Below are 23,895 nucleotides of genomic sequence, written 5' to 3' on the forward strand. Positions count from 1 at the left end.
AAATCATCGTGGCCATGGGTACGGTTCCCATGGCATGGTCACGATACATAAATCCCAACTCAAGTGCGCATTTCATGCGACTTGACCACAACTTCAAATAATAATAAAATAAACATGTTGTAAGTCGCGGGTGCATTTCACATGACGCGATTTGCAATATGTACAAAAACAACGAGTGCGCGACATCGTGACTTGTTCAAATAAATTCCATAAATACTAAAAAGCAATTAATTTTTTTTTATTAAAAGCGGATAGAAAGTAAAAACACACAATAAGTTCTTAAACGTGTAATAAATCAGATAATTAGGCCAATTATTAATAGTTGAGCGACCGTGCTAAAACTACGAAACTCGAAAATGCCTAACACCTTCTCCCGGGTTAACAGAATTCCTTACCCGGTCTTCTGTGTTCGCAGACCAAAAATAGAGTCAATTTCCTCGATTTGGGATTTTATAATAAACTGGTGACTTGAGACACTATAATAAATATCCCAAGTGGCGAATCTAAATTAAATAAATAATCCTATTTCGAATAATGTCACTTTAATTGGAAAAACTCCTTATCCCCTCGAAAAAAAGGAGATGTGACAGCTCTGGTGACTCTGTTGGGGACTAAGAACCCAGAATCTCTGGTTCAGGGTTCAGAATTCGAGCTTAGAATAACTGTTATGCTTGGCTTTCTTGTGATTGTCTGATATTACTTGTTTGAGCCTAATGTGCTAAATGACGCTTTTGACCGCTTTGATATTGTTTGAACTGTATATAAAACTATTACGAACCCCTTCTTCTCTCCGAGTCTTCTAAATCTTTTGGGAATCGCACGCTGGCGTGGCTTCTTTTAGGTTAGTGTCATACCCTAATTTAGAACGAGGATCAAATCAGTTACAAAGCCGGATGGCCTTTTGGTTCCCGGTACGTTGCCCCCTTCGACTCGAGATGTCCGCTTGGGTAAGCCAGGTCTAGAACAACACACCCCAGGATTCAAACCTAGAATAACATAGCCTCATGCCGGATCCCTAGTAGGAACGCTTGTTTGCATCACGTGCATTTGACTTTGGGGACTCAACACAGGGGTTGGGTCCGTCTTGGACACGTGTACCCAAATTAAAGACCATCCTGATGCATTTTGACGTGCTACTTGTGCATTTATTTATTTCGGCTTGCATGTTGACTAGCTTCTAGAATAGGGAAAGAAAATCAAGAAAAAAAGGAGAGAAAAAATTGACTCGGTTCCTGAAAATCCCGGTATTTGAAAAAAAAGAAGAAAAAATAAGATCCTGAAACTCTGCCGAATTTTTAGAAGGTTGTCACAAATGAGTCCGAATTTTCAAAAAATGACAAGTGTCAACTATTGCCTTTACCCCTTCTTCAAGTTCAGGCGGAGCATCCTTTGCATCTTTATCTTCTTGAGGGTCCCTATCATTGAAGGATATGTGATAACACGTTGAAACATCCTCTAATTTCTGGTCATCCTCTATTAGAGATGAAACACCATGCTCGCCTTGTGCAGTAACATGATACGAAGAACCTACACTTTCTTCGTCTTCATCACGTTCTTTAGTGTAGACCACAGTATATGGATTTACCTTCAGTATTTCTTTACATGAAACCACAAGTTTTGTTTGTCGCCTCATTCTAGAAGGAACCAAACTTTGGAAATCCTTAGAGATTTTCTGAATTCTGGGCGAATCAGGTGTTCTTATGCTTTGATAATTTCTATGGAACTTGTTCCCCTTCTTTAATGGACCCAATCTCTCAAATACGAAAGTCCTCACAGTTGATTTTCCAAGTCGATCAAAGACAGAAGGTTTGTTAGAGGCGGAAAATTCATCTTCCACAGTGATATAATTGTTGCTCGCCCTTCTTAGATGCGCACTGGTGAGGGTTGTTTATATCCCAAACATTCACGTGGTTTCCTCGTAGCAGCTTCTGATGGGAGCTTCCCTAGCTTTGATGACTCATTAGGATTGTATCCAGCCTTTGCAAATAACTTGTAAGCATTAGGATCAAAACCTTCATTCGTATGCTTCGTAGGAAGTGATATACCTTATGGTGATGAGACATAGACTTTCTAAGTAGCTTCGAGGACAACTTTATCGCCTCAATCCGTTTGATCGGAAGAGTTAACCTCTTTATCATGTTTGTTTGGAGATCAGATGATTCACCTTCATCTTTCTTCTTTCGAGGGACATATTGGAGCGCAGAAGTTACTTTCTTGTCGTGAGATACAGTGTTCCCTTTATGATATTTATTTGGGTTAGGGTGTGCCTCCTCAGCAGCAACTTTGGTTTTGTCGGCAACCACCTCAGCTCTCTTAGTTGTGGACTCGTCATTCTTGCCATGCGCGACATCATCAGGTTTTAGCTCCTTCATAATGCGGTTCCTCAAGTAGAACTTTGCATTGGCGAAGTATGACTCAGCGTCGGTGAATGGCTCGTCATCAACAGCTATCTTCTCCTCGACTTCACGCTCGTAGTACTTCAAACATTGGTGGTAGGTAGATGGAACCACTTTATTCTTATGTATCCAAGGCCTTCTAAGAAAGACATTGTATGAAGTCTTTACATCGATCACATGCAGCCATGCACTTGATTGTATATCTTCAATGGTAATTCTCAACCTGATCACACCTATGGCTCTTTGCCCCTTGGTTGAATCCTTGAATCATGACACGACTTTCTGAAAGTTCGTTCATGGGAATACCAAGTTATTTCACAGTGAGAATTGGCAAGATGTTCACTGAGGATCCTCCATCAACTAAAATTCAATTTGCCCTTTCATCACACATAAAGCCAACCAGGTACAACGAGCGGTTATGAGTAATGTCACCTAGTAGAAGATCGTTATTTGTGAACGTAGCTTTTTTTCGCAAGTATTAACTTCTTGAGGAATAGACTCGATGAGATTTTCTGAAGATGGTGCAAATAGTATGTCATCACTCTTTTCTTCCCCTTTATCAGCATTACAACAAGAGGCCTCAATACCATCACGGAAAATCTTCATGCGAAACCAACATGGCAAGAACTCCTCCAAGGTCACTAGATGTCATGGCTTTTGAGGGTGGTGCATTTCCACTTTTGCCTTCTTCAAATGCTTAACGGGATTCCGTTTCCTTGGTCTTTTTACCATCATTTTCCTTATTGGTTGTTCTATCGATTCTTTACGTGGGCTCCTTTTGTAGCGCCTACGACGAGTCACCAACGACCAACCTTAATCATCATCAAGTTGATCAACTTCAACTTTGTTTTTTTCCAGTAATTCTTCCTCTTTACTTTCTTTCAAACTGCATAATTCATCTTAACTGAATGAGCCAAAGGTGATAGAGACTTGGTTTGCGCTCGTTTTCTCATCTTTAAGCACGATCTTCTTTTCACGAGCCAAGTCCATAACTTTGTCCTTGAAGAAAAAGCACTTCTCGAGAGGGTGGCTCACGAGTCGATGGCATTTGTAGTAATTTGAGTCATTCATTTTACCAGCTTCATTAGGACGCTTCATCTCCGGAAACTCAATGAGATTTAACTCGAGGAGTTCTTCAAAAATTGCTGGCACATCAGAATCCAGAAATGGGTACTCCATCTCTTGCATTTCTTTTAGAGTTAACTTTTCACTTGGCTTATCTTGAAAAGAAGTGGATTTCATACTCCGCTTCTTGCTCACCTTCGTCGTGAACTTCACAGATGATGTGTTGACATTCATAGCTTCTTTGTTTTCATACTTGGGTACGAACTTTCTCCATTTCCTGACTTCTTGCTTGTCGTTCCCTTTGCGAGGTTCATAGATGGGCAGCCTTTCATTTTCAGCGGAGGCCATGCTCAATTCCATGGCATGGGCACGAGTTGCAAGTTCTTAAAATGTGCTAGGCTTTATACCTTGCAAGATGTAATGCAATGCCCAGTGCATGCCTTGGATGCACATCTCTATGCCAAAAGCTTTACTAAGCATGACTTTACAGTTGAGGTTAGCATTCCTCCAACGATTGATAAAGTCGATAACTAGTTCAACTTCCATTGAAGAGTATTTGTGAGTTCCACCATGCTCACAGTGTGCCTTGTTCTATAAAAGCGATTGAGGAACTCTTGCTCTAGTTGATCCCAACTATCAATAGATCCCGCCTCGATGTATGTATCCCAATCAAAAGCATTTTCTTTTAGCGAGCGGACAAACTACTTGACGAGGTAATCTCCATAAGTCTCAGCGTTGTTGCATGTCTCAACGAAGTGCGCCACATGTTGCTTTGGATTGCCTTTACCATCAAATTGTTGAAACTTTGGAGGTTGATAGCCAGCAGGCATCTTCAACATATCGATCCTTGCAGTGTACGACTTTGCGTATGTAAGGGAGGACCTGGCAACAACTTCATATTATTCATAATAGTTCTTTCAATGAACTCCTTCAGTTGATCGATTGGAATCATCCCTTCAGATGAGACAGGGATAGCCTTAGCAGATGTTACTCATCTTGGGGGAGAATGAATCTCTAGAACTTCTGGGAGCTTGCCCTATGCATGGGTGGATTCTTCTTCCATAAAGATCCCTACACTGTATGTTAGCTTGTTAATTCTAGCGTCTTGATTTTGCATGCACTTTGTCAAGCCAGCAATTGCTTCCGTCAAGTTTGCCAACTGCTCCTCCACAGATGAAGCGGTTGTCACCATGGCTTTCATGATTGTTGTGGACGATGGAGAGTAGCATGGATTGTCACATAGATTGATCCTCGATTGGCTCATGCTATGCGGTGTAAGTGGGGAGGATCCATCACTTGAAGCATCATCATCTTCCTTTACAGTAGAGTTCTTGGATCCGTAGAGGTCAAGCAAAGCAAGAGTTTTCTTAATCTTTTCAGCAACATCGCTTCCTCCTTCATGTGCGTTTGTGGAAGATCTTGCTCCTTTTGAGGATGAAGATCCAAAAACAAGGTTTGATGTCGACGACACTTGGAGTGCTTGTTGTCCTAAAGAGCTTGCTTTGCTCCTCGTAACTGGTCCGGAGCTTCCACAGGTAACATCGAGGATGTTTTCCACATCAGGATAGAGCCTGGAATTAGCAGCCTTGGTGGATGTTGATCTGGAGTTGGTTTACTTTGAAGTCATTTCGACATTCTTGGACTTTGATGATTGAAACGTTGAGATGAGAGGTAGAGATTGTTCCACTGGGCTTGCCAAAATTTGTAGACAATAAATTGCATCGAGAAATTAAAATCAAGACCGAAAAATATTGCAACAATCATAGTATTTTATTTCAAATATTTGAGTGTTACAATCTCTATAAATACTCTGATTCTTCTTTTCAATAGTAAATAAATTCAAGGGCCTTTGAGTTTGATCTTGAATCTATATTTGTTGCCACGAACGATGATCTTGGATTCAACTAGCACGAACTTTGATTTGAACTCGTACTCCTTGAATCTTGATTTGTTCTTCGTTCTTGAGCTTGAACTTGATTGCTTGAAGCTTGAAACTTGTAGAGAAATTTCCGACGTTTGATCCACGAGCTCTCTCTTGCTTCTTGTTATAACTTCTGGTGTCTTTTCTGAGTTATGAATATCCTTATTTATAGTTGTGGGAGGGAAGAGTTATGATAAGAACAAACTCTTTCCGACCAATCAAATTAAAGTGTGACAAGGCCGCATTTGATTGGCAAGAATATGTCACTTGCACACGTGACGCGATGTCATTGGCCTTTTAATGTGACTTGGCATGCCTTGTCATTTTGACATGTGGCATGATCTTATTGGTTCTTCCGTTTGACTTGGCGTGCCACGTCATTTCACGTGTGACACTAAACTGGGCCTCTAGGAAGATAACATCTTGGGTTCATCACTTGTAGCCAATTAAATGGGCTAGTCCAACAGATTCAGACTTATTTATTTAATTCATATATGTTGGACTTATATAACTAATCCAATTATATTAGTCCAATAAGTTTATTTGAACTAATATATCTTGAATTTAAAATATAGTCCCAATCAATTTATGAATTTAATTCATACAAATTTTATATGCCTACACAAACATTCACGTGAAAGCTTATTTTCACTTTTCATTTTCCTTCCTATACATCATTAAAATTTAAAGGGACTAAAATTATTTTTCCTGCCACCTTGCACGTTAGGATGATAATACCCATCAAAAATTATATTTTGATTAAGTCAAGTTTAAGACTAGTGTTGCTATTTAATAAGCCATCTACGGCCTTGGAATAAGAAATTTTGTTTGGGTAAATATTTACAGAGATAATGTATACTATGTGACTTTTGTCTATGTTCTCGCAATATGTTATGCATTATGTAAAGAGCATAATATACAAATAATACATATTGTATGTTATGTAACATCTAATAATGATAAAGTGATCATCATAGGGTTATGGTGGTATAATAAAATTCATTTATCCTTAATTAATACGAAAAATCTTAGGAAAATATTTTTTTAGTGGATCTTATAGGATGCAAATCCTTATTAACGGGCACCTGTACAAAATCGGAGTGGAAAAAATTAGAGTAAATATTTGTGGATATTATTTGTCGTTTAATAATTGTAGAGATATATGAGTACGTTTGGGTTGTCACTTGACGTATGCTAGTAGAAAAAACAATTAAGAAATCTAAAATAATTTGGGAATGGCTAAAATCAAGATCATTTTCAAGATGACAGAAGAGCCATTAATATACAGTAATACAGAATTCTTCAGTCAAACATCAAAGCTACGTCATCTTATCTACAGATTCCTAGTATTATTAGGTTATAGTAGTAGGATTAATATAGTGGCTCATGGATATTTGTTTCTTCTTTTTCTTTTAGTTTATTTTTTATTAGACTTATATCTTATTTCCTAGTATAATATAAAATTGGTTAAATTTTACATAGAAATTGAGTTCATTACCATCAAAGTTTAGCTAGTGCAGTGAATAGGATTTCCTATCTTTAACAAACGTCCCGGGTTCGATCTCTAGGTATGAAAAAGATTTTGGTAAAAAGTATTTTTCCCTTTGAATAGACTTTACGCAACGTGAATTTAAATTAATCAGGACCTCAATACGAATATCAGACACCAAATAAGAATAAAAAATAAAATGAAGTTCATATATAATGGTCTTCTAGGATCCTTCCTTGTTACTCCATGTATTTTACATCCATACAAAAATAGAATAGAATAGGATAGAGTGATTTTCTAATTTATTTAAGGTGACTTGTCTTTTGCAATTATCAAAATGCCAACGAAAAACAAAAGAGTAAGAAATAAGGTAATGACAGAACAGCTCATGTTTCTGTACCTTCATCTAAACTCTGGTAATTTATTAAAAATATACAAAATACAAAAAAAGGGGGGGGGGGGAAAGGTTAAAATAATATGTGTGGTTTTGGTAAGCAATACAAGGTGTATTCATTTGCTGGTAACAGCAAGTTTCTCCAATGTACATCTCACTTACTGTCTGTTGGCAGGACTACAAAATACTTTCTTCAAAAAGTTGTCAAAAATTATTGATACTGTCAAATATATAATTTGCTGCACAAATCCTTTTTGTAAAATATATTTAAAACGAACATTAATCATTTTATTTTAAATTTAAAAATAATTATATTGATTAAATTGAAACAGGAACATATTCGATCATGTATTACTTAATTTTTTCTAGAATGAAATTCTTACGATCCAAGTGATTACCATAATACAGAATGAAAAGGGTGTGATGCATAATCAATGGATATTTTGTAAGGGGAGAAACAGGAAAATACAAGAGAAACAACCTAAAGAGCCCCTAGGAATAATATAAGACGCAAAAAATATATTTGTATTCGATGTTTACTGCAAAGTAAAAATATACTATTAAGTAATTATGATTAAGTGAAAAAAGTCTACGTGCAAATATATATCATGCATCTTTTTTTGGTTTCACCATATGGTGTCCAGAAGTCACTACCCAATTAATTTAAATTGCGCTCTGTAGAGCTTATATAAGGGGAAGCGCTCCCTAGCGAAAGAAATTTCATTCCCTGAACTTAAACCCCAAATTTCATGTTAAGTATAGAAGAATCTCATTTATGTCATACATTTCTTAATAGTATACATTTTTTGATTTTATGTAACATCGAATACGACTAAGTTTTTAACCACATAAGCCCCTCTGGAATTGTCTAGTGTTGTAATTTGTAAGAACGAGCCCTAAAGAAAAGATCTTTCACTATTTAAAAGAACAGAAAAAAATCTAGAAGTGGTCAAGAGATAACAATTTTAAACCATAAATCTCACAAGTTTAAATTTCACAAATAGTCATGTAACTATAATCTTTTTTCTTTCACCCAAGTCATATAACTATATTTTTTAATACAAAAACCACAATACCTTGACCTATTAACAAAAAGGTTATAATTACGGGAAGACCCAACTTTCCTAAAATAGGTGTGTTGATAAAAATTCGACCATAGTACAAGGGAGTATTTATGCCTTTTTTCAATTAAAAAAATTGAAGTAAAACAATATTGCATTTGAAACTTAAATTTTCTGGAAATTGTGACTTTTGTGTTAGTAGCTCAAAGTCTTGTGATTTTTGTGTTAAATATTATAGTTATATAAATTTGGTGAAAAAAAATATAATTATATGACTATTTATAAAATTTACGCCTTGATTTTGTTATATAATTGAACCTATTAAATGACGCTGAAGAAAAAAAGTATATTTGCTGACAAGAAAACGACCGCTTTGTTAAAATTCTATGCGTCGACAATAAATCACTTAAGAAGTAATTATACTTATAAGTATTTCTATTTAACGCTTAGTAATCAGGGTAGATGATAAGTAACTTAAAAACGTTTAAATTATATTAATAATAAAATATTTTTGTTACTGTATGTATATTACTTAAACCTCCTTTTTTTAAAAACAAAATAAAAAACTACTTAGAGAGCGTTAGGTGGTGAAAATTGCACGGGCTAGTCAGTTGTCAGAGTGGTAATTGATAAATAGATAATGTTTGCAAAGTCATTAAAAAATAGGCACTATTTTACTGCAATACGGAAAGTTCCAGCATAGTATACTGGAGATTGGTGCACCTGTGTATAAACTTCCAGCATATTATTCTGGAACTCCAGCACACGGAAAGTTCCAACATAATATACTGGAGATTGGAGCACCTGTGTATAAACTTCAAGCTTATTATGTTGGACAGTATATTATACTGGAACTCTAGTATATTATGATGGAGTTCCAGTATACTATGCTGGAAGTTCACATATAAAAATTCGAACTCCAGTATATTATGCTGGAATATTTTTCAGATTTTGAACAGTATTTTCGTTCAAATTTATCTTTACATGAAAAGTACCTAAATTTTAATTATTTTTTAAACTGTAGCTATTTTTCAATTACTACTTATAAATCTGATTATTTTTGAATTTCTCTCTGTTAGGTGTCCTTCCTAGTCATCAGTCTATAAATAATCCTAAGCAATCAACACCCAATAAATTAACAAATCTATATTCCTTGTCTCCAACTCTTATTATGTCTTAATTCCTTAATCACCTCTTTAATTTATAATCACCTCCATGTGCTTGACAACTTATTATCATCACCCCAATGGCCCTACTATCAAATCATTTATCAAATATACATTCATCATTGATCCTTTTAATTTGCAATAACCTTCTAACCAACCCTCACCCCACATATATATAGGGCTGAGTTAGCGTGTAGGTTACGGGTTCGATCAACTGAGTAACTTAATCCAAATTTTATATTTATTTTAAGAAGTTTATAAAATATTAATTTAAAATTTAATAACTTAAAAAGACTAAAATTCTGAACTCTTAAACTTTAAATTTTGGCATACACATCTCAATTTTTAGTCATTCTATTTATAAGTAGGTAAAAGTACTACTCCATCAACTACTTATTGATTCGACCTGTTTGTTGCATTTTGTTTTAGTTAGATTTTCAATCCACTCTTTTTAAACAAGGAATAAAAATTAGTCTATCTTTAAATAATTATTTGTCCTTTTCAATTTAACAGATTTAATTGCATGATTGATACAAAGGATTGTTACGTGTGTTACACTAATTGTTTTGGAATTAGTGCTGGTCACAAAAAGAGATATTTATATTAGTTTGAACAATTATAAATGGTATGCAATTGAAAAAAGAATAGATATAAAGGGAAAACTATGTGTTGAGTTTTTAAACTAATTAAAACTTAAATTTAAAACAAAATAAATAAATAAAAATGTATAAAAGGTGCTTGACCTATAAACAAGACATAAGTTTCCTCATTCGTGCAAAGAATAAAACATAGAGGATAAAACGTGCAAGTTTGTAATCTCTTAAATCGGATGGCAATATATGTAATTTGGATTGAATAAGGAGGGTGGTTTTCAACGGCGCAATTTGTTTGACGACGTGATCTTTTTATAGATCCAGCGAAGCCACGTGAGCAAGTTGTCAAGCTGGCTTGGGTCCCACTCCACCTCTGATTGAGCCGTTTGCTAGCTGTCAATCTCATTTCCCATTTTGCCCTTCATATTCTGCTCCTGTCCCCCAAATTATATCATTTGCTTAGTTTAGTCAATTAAACCTAAACCCCAACATTTCTTAAATCGCGAAAGGACGATTATAAGCCTTGAATAAGTTAGAGAGACCTCTTTTTTTTAAATAACTGTAGTCCAGTTCAACTTATACATACTTCAATTATTTACTTGTATATGTTACCTCCCGTTAGTATGAATGCTGAGTAACTATATTAATTAGTGCTTAGACAGACGAAAGAAATTACTTAAAGTAATTTTATCTCTATTAAAATTTAAACCTTAATTTACCATTTCCCTCACTTCATAATGTCTAAGTTTTTGAGACCTCTTATATAATAGAAAAAGAGGGTGATACACACACACACACACACACACACACACACACACACACACACACACACACACACACACACACACACACACACACACACACATATATATATATATATATATATATATATATATATATATATATATATATATATATATATATATATATATACACACTTAAATAATGGGAAAGACAGGGAGTATTTGGTTGGAAATAAGTCTTTGTGCCAGGCCTTATATTTGGAAGCACAGTTAGCTACAAAAATAAGAGTTTTGCTAAATTGTCCACATATATATAAACACTAGCACAACAGTTATCTGTTTTATTATTAGAGAGCCAAAAGCTAAAGCCACAATTTGCAAACAAAGAGGAGAAAATTCAGTTTGCTTTCTTCATTCATGTAAGTGAAACTAACACCACTTAATTCTTTCTTGTTTTCTCTTCATTTTTAGTATTAAATCTTTTGGTGTTTCATCTTTTCTATTCTTTTTTTTAAGTTTATTAATTTCATAATCTTATGCTAGGTGTTCACAATAGCAAATATGCCTAATTCCTTACTTCCTTTTTCTTTTTAAATTTTTAATTAGGATTAGCAAATATATATACATGTATAGCAAGAATTTTAAGTATTAACAATTCTTTTTTTGGCTACAGATATACATATTTAAAGAAATAAAGATGGGTTACTGGCAAGCCAAGGTTGTTCCAAAAATCAAGCAGATTTTTGATAAAAATGGACCAAAGAAGGCTGCTGCTGCTGAGGCATGCAAGACTTTTGACGAGGCTAAGGTAAAAACAAATTTACATTATCGCGTATTTTTTAATATGTGGTAACAAATAATCTGTCTTACTTGTATATGTTATTAATCTCATTTATTATCATTTATTGTCTATAACTACTTTTTGGTAGCTTGAGTGTGTAAAAATTCTTTATACCATTAGTCTATAGAAGCTGAACTCTTCTTTTTATTCAAATTAAGCCCATAAAAGAGGCAAAAAAGAAGAAAAATATAAAGACAAGGGCAGGGTAATTTTTTGCTTATTTACCTAGTTATAAACAAATTAATATGAGTTATTGTCTAATAAATTTCAGGAGCTATACAGCAAAGAGTTCGAAGATAAGAAGACTGAGCTCCAACCTAAAGTTGTTGAAATTTATGAAGCTGCTGCAGTTGAGATCAAGGTTTTTATTTACATACTTTATTTAAATATTAAAAAGGAAAAATATATAGTAATAATATATGCTTTATTACTATATATTATTGCAAACAAACATAGAACTTACTGCTCTTATCTCTTTATGATGGAAAAAAAAAGACTTTGGTGAAAGAACCAAAGGTTTCAGGACTGAAGAAACACTCAACTGAAGTCCAGAAATTACTTGATGAGCTTGTCAAGATTGGTAGGCCTTCATTTCTTTTACTTTGTATTTTCATATGACACAGTAGTATTTGCTGTATATGTCAGCAATTATATTTACTTCTATTTTATTTTACGTAACACTATAATTTTACTATTCGGAGTCAATGAGTTTCTTAATTATTTGATCATGATTTTTTTAATATTCTTAAATTTATTTTTAAATTATTAACTATTGCGACATATGATAGTACTTCTTATGTATTTTTCAAAAAAGTAAATATTATTTTCAATAAATTTAAAGAACCTAGGCCTAAATTTATATAAAAATAATTAAGTAGTTTGACCCTTGCACTCCAACCCCATCACATCAAATAAAATTGAGGAAGTACTATTTATTCCATTAGGGTTTAATTAACCTGTATATATATATGGATATTAGCAGCATAAAGACTTCTGCACACAATTTGTGTAACTAGACTTGTTGTAGTAGGTGTGTGCCTTATTTTTCTGATAACTACTTCCATTTATTATGGAATTTATTTACTGTTGTTTTAGGATGTGAAAATTCTTTATATTAGAGATTTACTTGTATATACCGATATTATCAATCAACTCAAAAGATATTTATATGTAACCTTCATAAAAGTAAATTTTCTTCCACTGTCGTTATATAAAAGTTAAACACTTTATAATTTTCATGGTATGAAATGTTGATTTTTTGTTGTATTTGCATGAAGAATTTCCGGGATCAAAAGCAGTAAGTGAAGCAAGTTCAAACTTTGGGCCTTCCTATGTATCTGGTCCAGTTCTATTTGTGTTCGAGAAAGTCTCTACTTTCATAGTCACTGAAAACAAGAAAGTAGAAGAGGCGGCGGTCCCAGTAGCCGCCTCCTCTTCAGAAGAAGAGGCCGCGGCCTCAGTAGCCGCCGCCTCTGAAGCCGAGGCAATTGCAGCTGCTCCTGTTGAGGTGAAGGAGAAAGAGATAGTTGTTGAAGCCGAAGCAAAGAAAGAGGAGGAACCAGCACCTGCACCTGCAGCTGAGGTGGCACCTGCACCTGCAGCTGAGGTGGCACCCGCAGCTGACGTGGCACCTGCCAAGGTGGAAGAAGCACCTGCAGCAGCAGCACCAGAACCACCAAAAGCTTGATGAATATTTCAATTTGTTTGTCTCTCTGTGTAAGAGTTGATTTTTTTTTTTTTTTTTTTTTTTGTATTTTCATTTTTCTATGTTTTGTGGTTACTGTATAAGAAAGAGGACAAAAACATGATTTGTTATATTCTTTGTTAGTGTTTTCTCCCTCCTCTCTTACCTGTGTTAGTTTGTACTTTGTAGTTTGTACAAGATTATCTCAAACAGTGTGTATGTACATTTTTCAACGCTTTTCCTTTTGATTCTTCAATACTATAAAATGTGCGTTACTTTGAAATGGTTTCTCATTTCCTTTTTTCTCAGTTTAATTTATGCTTTCTTCTTCTTCATCGTCTTTAATTTTCTTTATGAAATGAAACTGAGACCACATTATACAATTTAGTCTAAGTAATTAACGACGTGATTAAATTTTCTAAGTGTAATATTCTTTGACAAGACAAAGTTTGTGGGATGGTTTTTTTTGGGGGGGACAATGGCAGAGCCACATGCGTGTCAACCCTTCGCCGGAAAATTACACTGTATAATTTTTTTTTTTAAAAATAAAATAAATATATACTATTTATTATATAATGACACTCATTGACTTCTTGGTGAGTATGTTTCTTTATATTTTGACTCCCCTTGATGAAAATCCTGACTCCGCCACTAGGATACCAACTTCTAACTAATTGCGTGTAAGAATTATGGTTGATGTGATGGCATCATCGACAAAAAGATGTAGAAACTATGTCTACATTGTCTAGTATATGCGAACAAAATTATGATGTGCATTCAACTTCTGCTACAATGTAAACTGAATATGAAAAACCAACAATCGCGGTGATAAGTATTTTTTTATCCTTAATTAGAGGTTTTAGATTCGAACTCTGAACATAGCTTCACCTTTGTTAGGAAGTGTTTTGCCTCTTTACACCCACTGTGAAATTTTTCAATACGAATTCAGATTTAGTCGAACCTCATCTATACGAATACAAGATACCAAATAAAGAAAAAAAATTGAATGTGAGAAAGATGATAGATAGTTTTAGTAAAAGATCATCTGAGAAGTACCATCGAACCAATTGGTACTATACACACTAGAAAAATGCGTAGGAAGTCTAATGAGCTTTTTTTGCTTATATATTAATGGTGTCAAAAAATAAAAATTACGATTAGATTATTTATGATGTACTAATATTTTTTACAGAGTTTAGTGTATAAAACTTAAATATTTGTTCAATTAACCATTTACAAAGCGCATAAACTGAAGAAAAGCTGTCAATAAATATTAACATTTCATATTTTGCAATAAGAATAGCTAACTAATGCCCTAACTTTGAAAATACCATAAAAGAAAAGGAGTCACTTAGATATATAGAAGCAACTATTTTTCAACACGATAATGGCTGAAACTTGATAACCCAATTCCTTAAATTAAAAATATACACTGAAAGTTAAAAAAATAAACACGTAACCTTTAATATCAAATATGAATTAAAAATCTCGAAAACATGGTAAATGACTTATTATATCAGGTAAAAAGATATTAATCACCTACTATTACATCAGTGTATATCATAATTTAAATCCTACGTAAAACGATATTACCGTGCAATAAATATAATGTAAATTATCCAGACAGGAAAGAAGGGATACATCAGCAGCAAAATATTAATTTAACGGATAATACAAATGAAATCCTAATAATCTTATCGTAGATATTAAATCTGAGATGTTATTGGTTGGTAGGGCCAGTGAACAGCCAGATAGAAACCAAATTGGTTGCCCACACGCAAGAAACTATGTGCTAAGCAGTTGGACCAATCAATTATGTAAGTTTAATATTAGAAATTGATATTTCAAGTGGAAGTTTGATGTATATACGCAACTGGGATATTAAATTTATCATCATTTAGTGCATTAGCAATTTGCACATAAGAAAATTTGACTACATATATTCGAGGCGGCTATAGTGTTAATTTTCGTGGATTCATCTGAAATCAGTAATTTTAATTTAGATTCTTTTTATGCATCAAAATTTTTATAAATAATAAAATTAAATCTAATAAACAATAACTTGTGGTAGAATTTTCAATTTCTAACACATAAAATTTAAATTTTGAATTCGGCTTTGTATATTTGTTTTTCTTCATGTTGCTCTGGTCTAATTCAGAAAGCATGCATTTTCAATTTGACCAGCCAATCATTTGCCAAAGAGATGAATTTCTGAACATGAAGATGTCATCAACAAAATTAACCACATCTTAACAGTCGTCATTGTAATGGCTCCTTCGTGTAATTTTTCTTTTTGGTTGTTTTAGAAAAATATTTTCTGGATTTTTTCATATTTTCCCTCTCTTGAGATTGTTTTTGTACATATTTAAGAGGAAAGCTCCGATTAGGTAATAGAGAATCAGTGGAATTCAACTCGAACTCGGTATTTACACCCAAATCACAAGATTTCACCAAAAGTTAAGTAAAAACTTGAGTAACCATAATTAAGAGATTAAAATTAGAAGACAAATGTTATATAATTATCGAAAAAAGACCAAAACCGTTATTTTACTATACGAAATAGAACAATTATACCTTCCGTTTAAAATGGGTAGTAATTTTACCCGTCATTACCTATCGAGGTCATCCTTGCCCTTTCCCACTAATAGATCAATTTTTCAGAATTTTTAAATCCTAGATTTTTTTTATCTTTTTTTTTAAATTCACGTGACGTTTTAAAAATACCCTCCAATCTTTCTTCATACCCCACCGCTCCTTCACTCCCCTCTTTTACCATACCCTCAGAGATCTTTGAAACAAGAAATTAGGTTTTGGCCTACCTTTAAGACTCACTCACTACTAAAAATCTGCTAAAAACCGACCAATTATTTCCGACCAATGTTGGTTGGTCAAAAAATGCGACCAAAAACCGTCCAGGTTGGACGCAAACTGGGGAAAAAAAATATTTATATTTTTTTAAAACTAAATACCGACCAACGTTGGTCGGTAAATTGGTCAATAGCTGGTCAGACAAGAAAATTTTGGATTACCGACCAACGTTGGTCGGTAATCTGGATCCAATTTTTTAAATTTTAATAATTATTTTATTATTTAAAATATTTTATAATATTTAAGAATTTATATTTAAAATTACCGACCAACGTTGGTCGGTTAAAGAATTTAAATTTTTTTTTAAAAAAAGCGACCAAAGTTGGTCGATTTTTGGTCAAACGGTCAGCACTTAATGTACCGACCAAAATTACCGACCAACTTTGGTCGGTAATTCTAAAATCAGAGAAGTGAAAAATAGGGGAAACTCCTATTTTTCTGAAATTTTTCCCTCTTCTTCACTCTAAACCTTCATTCCCCTCTCTCCTTCTCCCAGCCCTCCCCCTCACCGTCCAGCCCTCCCCCTCGCCGTCCAGCCCTCACCCTCGCCGTCGTCGCGCCGTCGCCGCTGCCACTGCCACTGCCGCCCCTCGATCTCCTTCTCCATCTCCTAAAAATTCTAGGTTTGAATTACAACCCATTTATTTATTATTTTCAGGTTTTGTTAATTAGTTATGAATTAGTTTCAATTGATTAGTGTTTCAATTATTTGAACATTGCATTTTATTGAGGATTAGGGTTTAGATCTTGTTTTAATTAGTTTTGTTAATTAGTTTTATTAACTTATTAGTTTTGTTAATTAGTCAATTATTTATGAATTAGTTTAGTTTAGGGTATGGGTTGAATTTCTTTAGTTTAGTTAGTTTATGTTTAAACTCGTAGGATATGAATTGAAATTTTAGTTTTTAGGATTTGTTCTTGTGAATTGAACTTTTAGGATATGAATTGAACTTTTAAGATATGAATTGGACCTTTTGGATATGAATTAAACTTTTAGGATATAAATTGGTGTAATTAGAAAAAAATAATTATCTTGAATTAACTAAAAAAGATATAATTAATTTATAATTATAGAATAAATTAATTTATTGTTGTGAATCGAACGTTTAGGGTATGGGTTGAATTTCTTTAGTTTAGTTAGTTTATGTTTAAAATCGTAGGATATGAATTGAAATTTTAGTTTTTAGGATTTGTTCTTGTGAATTGAACTTTTAGGATATGAATTGAACTTTTAAGATATGAATTGGACCTTTTGGATATGAATTGAACTTTTAGGATATAAATTGGTGTAATTAGGAAAAAATAATTATCTTGAATTAACTAAAAAAGATATAATTAATTTATAATTGTAGAATAAATTAATTTATTGTTGTGAATCGAACTTTTAGGGTATGGGTTGAATTTCTTTAGTTTAGTTAGTTTATGTTTAAACTCGTAGGAAATGAATTGAAATTTTAGTTTTTAGGATTTGTTCTTGTGAATTGAACTTTTAGGATATGAACTGAACTTTTAAGATATGAATTGGACCTTTTGGATATGAATTGAACTTTTAGGATATAAATTGGTGTAATTAGGAAAAAATAATTATCTTGAATTAACGAAAAAAGATATAATTAATTTATAATTGTAGAATAAATTAATTTATTGTTGTGAATCGAACTTTTAGGGTATGGGTTGAATTTCTTTAGTTTAGTTAGTTTATGTTTAAACTCGTAGGATATGAATTGAAATTTTAGTTTTTAGGATTTGTTCTTGTGAATTGAACTTTTAGGATATGAATTGAACTTTTAAGATATGAATTGGACCTTTTGGATATGAATTGAACTTTTAGGATATAAATTGGTGTAATTAGGAAAAAATAATTATCTTGGATTAACTAAAAAAGATATAATTAATTTATAATTGTAGAATAAATTAATTTGTTGTTGTGAATCGAACTTTTAGGGTATGGGTTGAATTTCTTTAGTTTAGTTAGTTTATGTTTAAAATCGTAGGATATGAATTGAAATTTTAGTTTTTAGGATTTGTTCTTGTGAATTGAACTTTTAGGATATGAATTGAACTTTTAAGATATGAATTGGACCTTTTGGATATGAATTGAACTTTTAGGATATAAATTGGTGTAATTAGGAAAAAATAATTATCTTGAATTAACTAAAAAAGATATAATTAATTTATAATTGTAGAATAAATTAATTTGTTCTTATTTTATTTGTATAGATGGAACATCGTACTTGGATGTACAATAGAAATTATCCTAATCGGCGGGGATTGCGGGAGGATTTTGTAGAAGGGGTTGATGACTTTACTAGACATGCAATGTCACTTCCACCATACCAAAGTGAAGGAGTAATTAGGTGCCCTTGTGTTAGGTGCGATTGTATGAAGTTTAAAAAATCGGAGGAAGTTAAGCTTCATCTTTATAGGAAGGGGTTTATAGAGAATTACTTTGTGTGGACTAATCATGGAGAGATCGATGGTAGCCGTGGGATATTTCATAACATGGTTGTTGGTGAAAGTAGTAGGTCGGTAGAGAATACAAATCTTGATTCTAGAATTCAGGATATGGTTGCGGATGCTTTTGGGGGTGAGCCCAATGAAAATGTTGAACAAACTCCTAATGATGACGCAAAACATTTTTATGAACAGTTAGAGGAAGCTAGTCGTCCACTACGTGAAGGAAGTCCGCACTCTGAGCTGTCTGTTGCAGTTAGATTACTAAGTATCAAATCTAATTAGAATATTTCTCAAGCAGCCATGGACTGTTTCATTGACCTTATGAGTGAACTAGTTGACCTTAATATCAACTTACCTGGTGATTTCTATAAGGTGAAGAGATTGGTTTCTAAGTTAGGACTTTCGTCAATGAGAATTGATTGTTGTGAAGATGGTTGCATGTTATATTATAAAGATGATGCAACTTTAGACAGTTGTAAATTTTGCGAAAAGCCTCGTTTCAAGAGGCTTTCCAGCGGGAATATAGTCGCTGTCAAGGCAATGCATTATTTACCTCTTATACCTAGGTTAAAGAGGTTATATGCGTCGATGAGTTCTGCTCCTCATATGAGATGGCATTTTGAAAATAGAAGACCACCTGGTGTTATGTGTCATCCTTCAGATGGAGAAGCTTGGAAGCACTTTGATAGGACATATCCAAATTTTGCTAGTGAACCAAGGAACATTCGGTTAGGCCTGTGTGCCGATGGTTTCACGCCTTTTTCTATATCTGCGACACCATATTCATGTTGGCTTGTCTTTCTTACACCTTATAATCTACCACCTGAGTTGTGTATGACTAGTCCATATATATTCTTAAATTGTATTATCCCCGGTCCACGTAATTCGAAAAGTTTGATTGATGTATATTTGCAACCTTTGATTGAGAGCTAAAACAATTGTGGTATGATGGTGTTGAAACATATGACATATCAACCAAGCAGAATTTTAATATGCGTGCTAATTTAATGTGGACTATTAATGATTTTCCTGCGTATGGAATGTTGTCTGGGTGGATGACTGCTGGGAAGCTAGCTTGTCCTTACTGCATGGAAAATAGTAAAGCGTTCACTTTGAAACATGGCCGAAAGCAATCATGGTTTGATTGTCACTGTCAATTCTTGCCTGATGATCATGAGTTTAGAAGGATGAAAAATGCATTCAAAAAGAATAAAGTGAAATATGATTCTCCACCTCCGATACTTTCAGGTGAGGAAATTTGGGAGAGGGTCCAGAACTTCAGTAAAGTTACTGAGGCTCCACCTTATAGATTCTCCGGATATGGTGTTAATCATAATTGGACGAAACAGAGTATATTTTGGGAGTTGCCTTATTGGAAGGATAATCTTCTCCGACACAACCTTGATGTCATGCATATTGAGAAGAATTATTTTGATAATTTGTTCAACACAGTGATGGATGTTAAAGGTAAGACAAAAGATAACCCGAAGACTAGAATGGACTTACAAGAATATTGCAGGCGGCCTGAATTATACTTGCAGACAGCAAACAATGGTAAGGTGTTCAAGCCCAAAGCAAGTTACACATTCACTTTGGAGGAAAGACGACAAATTTGTGATTGGGTTACGAAATTAAAGATGCCTGAGGGTTATGCGTCGAATCTTGGAAAAAATAGTAGATATGGAGGTAGGGAAGTTGAGCCATTTGAAAAGTCATGACTGCCATGTTTTCATGGAGACCTTAGTGCCTATTGCATTTTGTGGTTTGCCTGAAAGAATCTGAAAACCCATCACAGAGATTAGTTTGTTTTTCAAAGACTTGTGTTCTACCACATTAAGGGAAGAAAACCTACTTCGGATGGACAAGAACATCCGTGTAATTTCTAGTAAGATGAAAAAAATATTCCCATGTGGTTTCTTTGATGTGATGGAACACCTTCCAATACACCTTGTACACGAGGCACGACTTGGAGGGCCTGTTCAATGCAGATGGATGTATCCCTTTGAGAGGTAATATTATAAGTTTGATGTAATATTCTATTTTATTTGAATGTTCTTGGCTAACATGAGATTATGTAGGACAATTGGCAAATGCAAACAATTTGTTAAGCAGAGGAATAAGATTGAAGGATCTATATGCGAAGCCTATCTTGCAAAGGAAACTGCACATTTTTGTTCTTATTATTTTGAGAGTAACGTGCCATGTTCTAGGAATAGGCCCAATAGGCACACGGTCGAATGTGTGAATGATCCATTATATCCACCAATGTCCATATTCAATCAACCAGGCCGATGTTCTAAGGATGTTAGAAAGAGAAGTTTGAGTGATATGGAGTACAAGTCAGCTACACTTCATGTGTTGCTAAATTGTCCCGAAGTTGTACCATTTCTCAAGTAAGTATTGATTTATTAGTTATCAAAATGTAAAATTTACTGTGACTACATATTGATGCAACTACTAAAAATATTTGATATGTCACAGTCACTTCGTGGGTCAATTTGGCTATGATGCTGTATATACGAGATTTGATACGTGGTTCAAACAGTTTGTAAGTGTGTGTGTATATATATATATACATATGTAGTGAATGTATAAAAATTGATTCATAAGTTGTGCTAACTTATGACTTTTTTTAACTCTATGTAGGTAAATAATCCAAATAATGGTGTAAATCAATTTTTGAAAGATATATCTTGGGGACCTGGGCTTCAGGTCACAACAATGTCTAAGTACGTAGTGAATGGTTATAAGTTTCATACAGAGGATTGCTCTAAAAATAAAAATAGCAACAACAGCGGGGTGTGGGTTCAAGGTGGTGATGGCAACCAAGTTGGAGATATTGATTATTATGGTGTGGTCAAAGAAATATTACAACTAGAATATACAGGTTGGCCATATAAGAAATTGATACTCTTTAGATGCAAGTGGTTTGACCCAAATCCAACAAGAGGTACAAGAGTACACAACCAATACAACATAATTGAGGTTAATCATACGAGGGAGTATGATCGCTATGATTCTTTCATAATTGCACATAACGTTAGGCAAGTGTATTATGCTCCTTATCCATTGCGGCGGAATAAGTCCGATTGGTGGGTTGTAATAAAAACTAAGCCTGTAGGTAGGGTGGAAGTCGAGAATGTGTTAGATGTTGCATATCAAAACGATATCTCCAATATTCACCAAATAGTGGACGATCAGTTAGAAAATGATTTGGAACATCCTGAACGCATATTGGAAGAAGTTGATATAAATGAAGTAACAATTATAGAATATGAGGACGAAGAATCAACTGATGAAGCTCAAACAAGTGAGGACGAAGAATTCTCGGACGAGGAACAATACGTCGATGAGGATTAAAAAGTTGGTTTTTTAAAGCACTCTCGTTTTATAGCTAGTTTCTTATATGTTTCAATCTAAATATGTATTATATTATGCAGATGGCAGGCAAGGGTCAAGGTAACAATGACCCTACTAGTTCTCGGGGTCGAGAAAAGGGTAGGAAGGGAAAGAGGAGGGTAGAAAATAATACTCCCTCTTGTCCACCCTTTGCAGAGATGCCTATGTCTTATCCTTCACCACACGGCTATACCGAGCTGCCACAGCATCACGAGCCGTACACCTTCATTCAGACACCCAGTCTTCTATCACAGGGCCACAGGACTATACGTCCGACATACAGTCCAGCTGCCTCACAACCATCTGCATCACATCCACATGGATCACATCCCTAAGTATAACAGCCACATGGATCGCATCTACCCATGTCACAGCCACTCGGGTCACAGCCACTCGGGTCACAGCCATCGGTATCACATCTACTTGGGTCGCATCCAGCTATGTCGCAGTCACAGGGATCACAACCATCTTCATCATCGACTCCATCTATTGTAGGCCTTCGCCTGGGAGGCATTAGCTCTGACCCGCCTACACCGTCTTCACATGCCTCTGATACACATGCTTCGGATGGTGATGACGAGGTAGTGCATTATGATCGATATGGTAGGATCATCATAGTTCCTGAGGGTGATGGGTAAGTGTTATTCACTATTTTTGCGTCTATTGATTTGTAACATTTTTACTAAGATATTAATGTGTTTTTATTGTTAAATTGCAGGTTCAGGCCGGGTAATAAGACTACGAGGATAATCACCAATGCCATCAGAAAGCTTTATGATGGCCCTTATGCGACTTGGACTGATTGCCCATTCTCACTGAAGGAGCAAATTTTCAATCAATTTAAGGTATAAATATTCTTTTAAACAGTTTAATAATTTATATTTATGATGTTTCCATCTAATATTTAACTTTTGAAATACAGAGCAAGTGTGTATGGGAAGACCGCTATAGCGCGGAAGTGGCTACAAATTTTCATCATAAAGCTCGCAAGAGATTGGCGGATGCTTTCTCGGATGCTAGAAAGAAGAACAAGAGGCCTGGCTGGTTACTTGAGAATTTGTGGAATGATTTGCAAAGGCAATGGCTTACCGCAGAGTTCTTAGAGAGGAGCAAAAAAGGAAAGAAAGCTCGCGCATCCGAGAAGGGAGGCTCCTTGCATACTGGAGGTGCGATCAGCCTAGGGACAATAAAAAGAAGATTGGTACGTAATTGCTTAAATTATTTTACTTTTCTAAGTATATCTATTCTGTTTATTAACTAAATTAATTTGTTTTCAGGAAAAGAAGTATGGGCGTCCAATGAGTCATGATGAGCTATTCAAGGAGACACATGTTGTGAAGAAGAAGAAAGAGGGGGATCAAGATAGGTGGGTCGAGGACCGGGCCTTCGACTGCATATGTAAGCTTTCAATTTTATTTAAGTATTATAATTTACTTTTATAAAAAACTTGAAATACTGATTTAATTTAAAATAATATAGGGTCGCTACCAAAGTAACATGGAGGAATTCATCCGTAGTCATCCAGCTGGTGAATCGGGTGAGCCAACCCAACCTTCGGACGAGGATGCTGAAAGAATATGGTTGGAGTCTGTTGGCGGTCCAAAATAGGGGAAGGTATACGGGCTTCCTACTAAAAACTTCCATCGCTATAAGTGTGGAATGTGAGGAATAGGGACTTCCTCGCAAGGCGAGCAACTTAATAGGGAGAGCCTCTCCGCTATGCGGGAGACAGTGACAAAGCTCACATCAGAGCTAGAAGCGGCCAAGGAAAGAGAAAGTCTTAGAGATGCTCAATTCCTTGGCATGCAAGCTCAGATC

General features: G+C 34.5%; 1 protein-coding gene across 1 annotated transcript; it reads left to right on the forward strand.

Moving 5' to 3' along the window:
* The first annotated feature begins 11,189 nt into the window (after positions 1–11,189).
* Positions 11,190–13,401, forward strand: LOC107764656 (plasma membrane-associated cation-binding protein 1-like). Its single transcript, NM_001324854.1, is given in 6 exon segments — positions 11,190–11,247; positions 11,502–11,636; positions 11,941–12,030; positions 12,165–12,249; positions 12,947–13,354; positions 13,357–13,401. Coding segments are annotated over 4 exon segments (694 nt in total). The 5' UTR covers positions 11,190–11,247; positions 11,502–11,525; the 3' UTR covers positions 13,357–13,401.
* Positions 13,402–23,895: the final 10,494 nt, after the last annotated feature.

Source organism: Nicotiana tabacum, chromosome 23 (assembly GCF_000715075.1).
Source record: "Nicotiana tabacum cultivar K326 chromosome 23, ASM71507v2, whole genome shotgun sequence".
Lineage (NCBI taxonomy): Eukaryota > Viridiplantae > Streptophyta > Magnoliopsida > Solanales > Solanaceae > Nicotiana > Nicotiana tabacum.